General features: G+C 50.2%; 1 protein-coding gene across 1 annotated transcript in view; it reads right to left on the bottom strand.

The window, feature by feature from the left end:
- Window positions 1-2358: 2358 nt before the first annotated feature.
- The window catches only part of LOC119269304 (cysteine proteinase inhibitor-like), a 1700-nt gene continuing 599 nt past the window's right edge, over window positions 2359-3459 (bottom strand). The window contains exons 2-3 of the mRNA XM_037551100.1: window positions 2821-3023; window positions 2359-2528 (exon numbers count right to left, since the gene is read on the bottom strand). Coding sequence (XP_037406997.1) covers window positions 2829-3023 — 195 coding nt within the window. The 3' untranslated portion in view covers window positions 2359-2528; window positions 2821-2828. The remainder of the gene's footprint in view (window positions 2529-2820; window positions 3024-3459) is intronic.

Below are 3459 nucleotides of genomic sequence, written 5' to 3'. Positions count from 1 at the left end.
ACATCGCACTGGATAGTATTATTCTGGGGCGTTGGCATATCTGGACAGAGAAATAGGGGAAAAAATAATCAAAAGTGTAGCTGAATATATAGACTCCAGGAAATTCTTGATTAAGCGAGACCTTCAACTGCTGGAGCACAGGATGCTTCTAGATACCTTAAAGGAATGGATTGGCACTCATCTATGATGTCGGCCATTGATTTAATTCACACTCTGTGATCCCTAGAACTGGTGTTGGATAGCTGTACTTTTTTTTCTGTCCTTTTGTACATATTTGACTTTAATTAATGAAAATCACCATAAAACGATTTGTTCTACAGTTCCCGATTCATACAAAAAAAGGCAGGGCATCAAACATGCTAAAAAAAATCACAGTTTAGATTGTTTAGGTCAATAGGCACCAGAATAGGAGAAAACAGATACTCAAGGCGATTCCAGTGCAGAAACCACCCTCTTTCTCACGCCTTTCTTCTTTTTTGCGAGGGAATCACAACTTTTTTAATTGCATTCTTTTATTCTTCTTTCTTTGCGTGGAATCACAGCTCTTATCTTTAACTTTGTCAAATTCGGATACTGGATATGAATTCAGAGGCCAGGGAAGCACGATTTCATCATCTAATGGCATTTGCACATGGCGTCTAGTAGAAGACCATGTCCTAGCTTCAGCTAAATAGGCAATGAAGACAAACCCGGTATGAAGGATCCAATATCGAAATGCAGGTATACCTTATGTTGAGCCAAAGGGTACAGCAAGAAATAAAAGTTGCATTTTTTTACATACAAACTATAGTTTGCGTTCCTCTTTGCCGAAGGGGTTTCCCCCGCTTTGTATACAAAGCAACCAACCGAACCATGTAGGAATAGGTGCTGGGGCGGAAGCAGCACAGTCACGCCAAAAGGAACGATAGAGAAAGAGCAAAAGAAACAAATGCCGACAACGGCGGATCAACAAAAACGAAGAAGTCTCGCGATCGCTGCGCTCACCGGGATCATCCACTAGGCTCCAAGACTCCGAAGCGCCGACACCTATCAACACCTCCAAAAGGATTGCGACGATGACGACGCTGCTATCAAGGGTTTTCCCCGGTACACGACGGGGCGAGAGGAAGGGTAGCCCCCGACGCCCTCTCGGAAGGTCAGGTGGCACCCACGAGCGCCACCGCGCCCATGTCGGCCACACCGACAGGGGTTTCTCCCGATCCCAACCCGCACCTCGAGCGCTCCGGATCCAGCCACCAAACCAACCACCACCCTGCGCCAACGCGGTCATGAGCCCCCCACGCCGTCTCACCACGACACCGCGAAGTGAGGACAGAGCGGTGAAGAGTCAAAGTCGGGACTAGGGCATCAGCACCGTCGGCACACGGGAGGGCCCCACCTCCACCGTCCGCGGCGGTAGCCGTCCGGACGCAATAGCAGGAGCACACCAGGCCCACGGGCCCGACCGAGCCCTCGTGGGCCCGTAAAGCTCCCGCCCTCACGCTGTTGCCGGCACGCCGTCGACACCGACGCCCCATATCCGAGCCACTCCTCCTTCTCACCGCGCCACAAACAACGAGGCCACGCCAGGGGGCCGGCCCGCTAGGACCCAACTGGGGCCCGACGGGCCCAAATCTGGGCCCGGGGCACGACGTCGGCCACCCAGCACCACCATGCTGCCCTGCCGCCAAGGAGCGGCGCCGACACCACGCCTGCCGTCGGCCGCCGCCGCAGGGCCGCCGGACCGCAGTCAAGCCAGGCTGCACCGCCACCGCCTCCCTGCCCCGAGAAGGGAGCACGCGCGCGTAGGGACAAGAAGGACCGCCGCCTGCGGCACCACCCGGGCCAGCGCCGGGGGCGTCCGCCGGTAGCGGCAGGGGGAGACGCGGGAGGAGGGGCCCGCGGGTGAGGAGCTCGAGCTCCGCCCCGGCCACCTCCCGAGGAGGCGGATCTGGACAGGGGAAGGGGGAGGGCTGAAGGGGACGGAGGCAGGGCGCGAGGCCGGCGGCGGTGGGAGGGGAGGAGGGGGAACCCTAGCTGCCTCCCTCACCGAAGCTTAAGCAGTTACCAACAACCTGAATGTTCCTTGCATTCCTCTTTCATGCATGTATCATTGCTACACTAATGCAGTTATCAAATAAGCAGCCAGTTCCTACTTCCTACTTCTTTTCTGCTCGCTGCTATTTCCTGGATCCCTGGCCGCAGCTCGAACATCACAGTGCGGCTATCCCTCTTATACTGGAGAAACCATATCAGGCAAAGCTAAATCAACTGCAATAATTATGCTTTTTTTAAGCTAAACCATCTCAAACTCTAATGGTCAGATATAATGGGCAGGCTAATGTGATGCTAATTGCTGCCCAGGGTAAAACAAGTCAATCAAAGGAAAAACAAAATACAATAATACTGAGAATTTTATTTAGAGATGTGGTTAAAACAACTTGCAAGAAGCGGACTTATTCTTGATATTACACGAGAACACGCTAAACCATGTCCGATAGAGCTACATCAACACCATAGCTGAAGATCCTTGCAAAGCTGGGACGCGCCTGAAATTATTTAGATTAACAAATCAATTCTCTACAAACAAATGGCGAACAAGGTTCTAAACATCATGTGTCTTAATAATCTCTAGTAATTCATGGTTAACATCATGTGTCCTGATGATCAATAATAAAGAAACTTATGGACATAGTTATTCACAGCCTGCATGATTCAACCAGGGCAAACACAGCTGAGATGATATGCTCTTGAAACAAGAATCAACCTTGATACTTTGCCGCATGAAATAGACGCAATTTTATTCGACGGTATTCAGTGTGAAACAGAGGGAAATCTTACCTTATGAGTTATGCGCTTGGAACGTCCTCCACCAGCTTGAACTCCTCGAGCTTCTTAAAGTTCTCCCATGGTTTCTCCCACACCTTAGCTTCATAGAGCTTCTTGGCCCCACCTTCAGTGACCCGGATTGTAATGTAGTGCATCGTGCCAGCAACAGTTTGCTTCTTCACCTTCACCACATTCTCGAACTCCAGCAGGGCATTCTGCGACAGGGCCAGCACCAACATTATCAATCGGACTAAAAACCTCCATTGTCATGGCGAGAAACGTACTAGGACAATTATTAGCACAAATACAAATACAAATCAGGTAAATATAGGAGGAGCACTGTAGTTGGACTGACTACCAAATACTCCGTCCATCCCAAAATAAGTGTCTCTAGTACAAAGTTGTACTAAGGGACATTTATTTTGGGACGGACGGAGTACTATACTTCATTTTTCTTTTTGTTGCGAAAAAAGACATCATGGTTCAGATCAAATCACACTGATTCATATGATTTACAGCGGTCGAACTCAACTTAGATCGGTGTAATAGTGAACAAGGGCCTGTAACCAAAGCTTTGTGGATCCAACAGCCCGGCTGTCCAACACAGATTCAGTTGGACCTCACTCACAGGGATGGACATGACAGAGACAG

The sequence above is a fragment of the Triticum dicoccoides genome, chromosome 3A (genome assembly GCF_002162155.2).
Source record: "Triticum dicoccoides isolate Atlit2015 ecotype Zavitan chromosome 3A, WEW_v2.0, whole genome shotgun sequence".
NCBI lineage: Eukaryota > Viridiplantae > Streptophyta > Magnoliopsida > Poales > Poaceae > Triticum > Triticum dicoccoides.
Note: the sequence above shows the minus strand (reverse complement) of the source record. Positions and strands in the feature narration are given on the sequence as shown.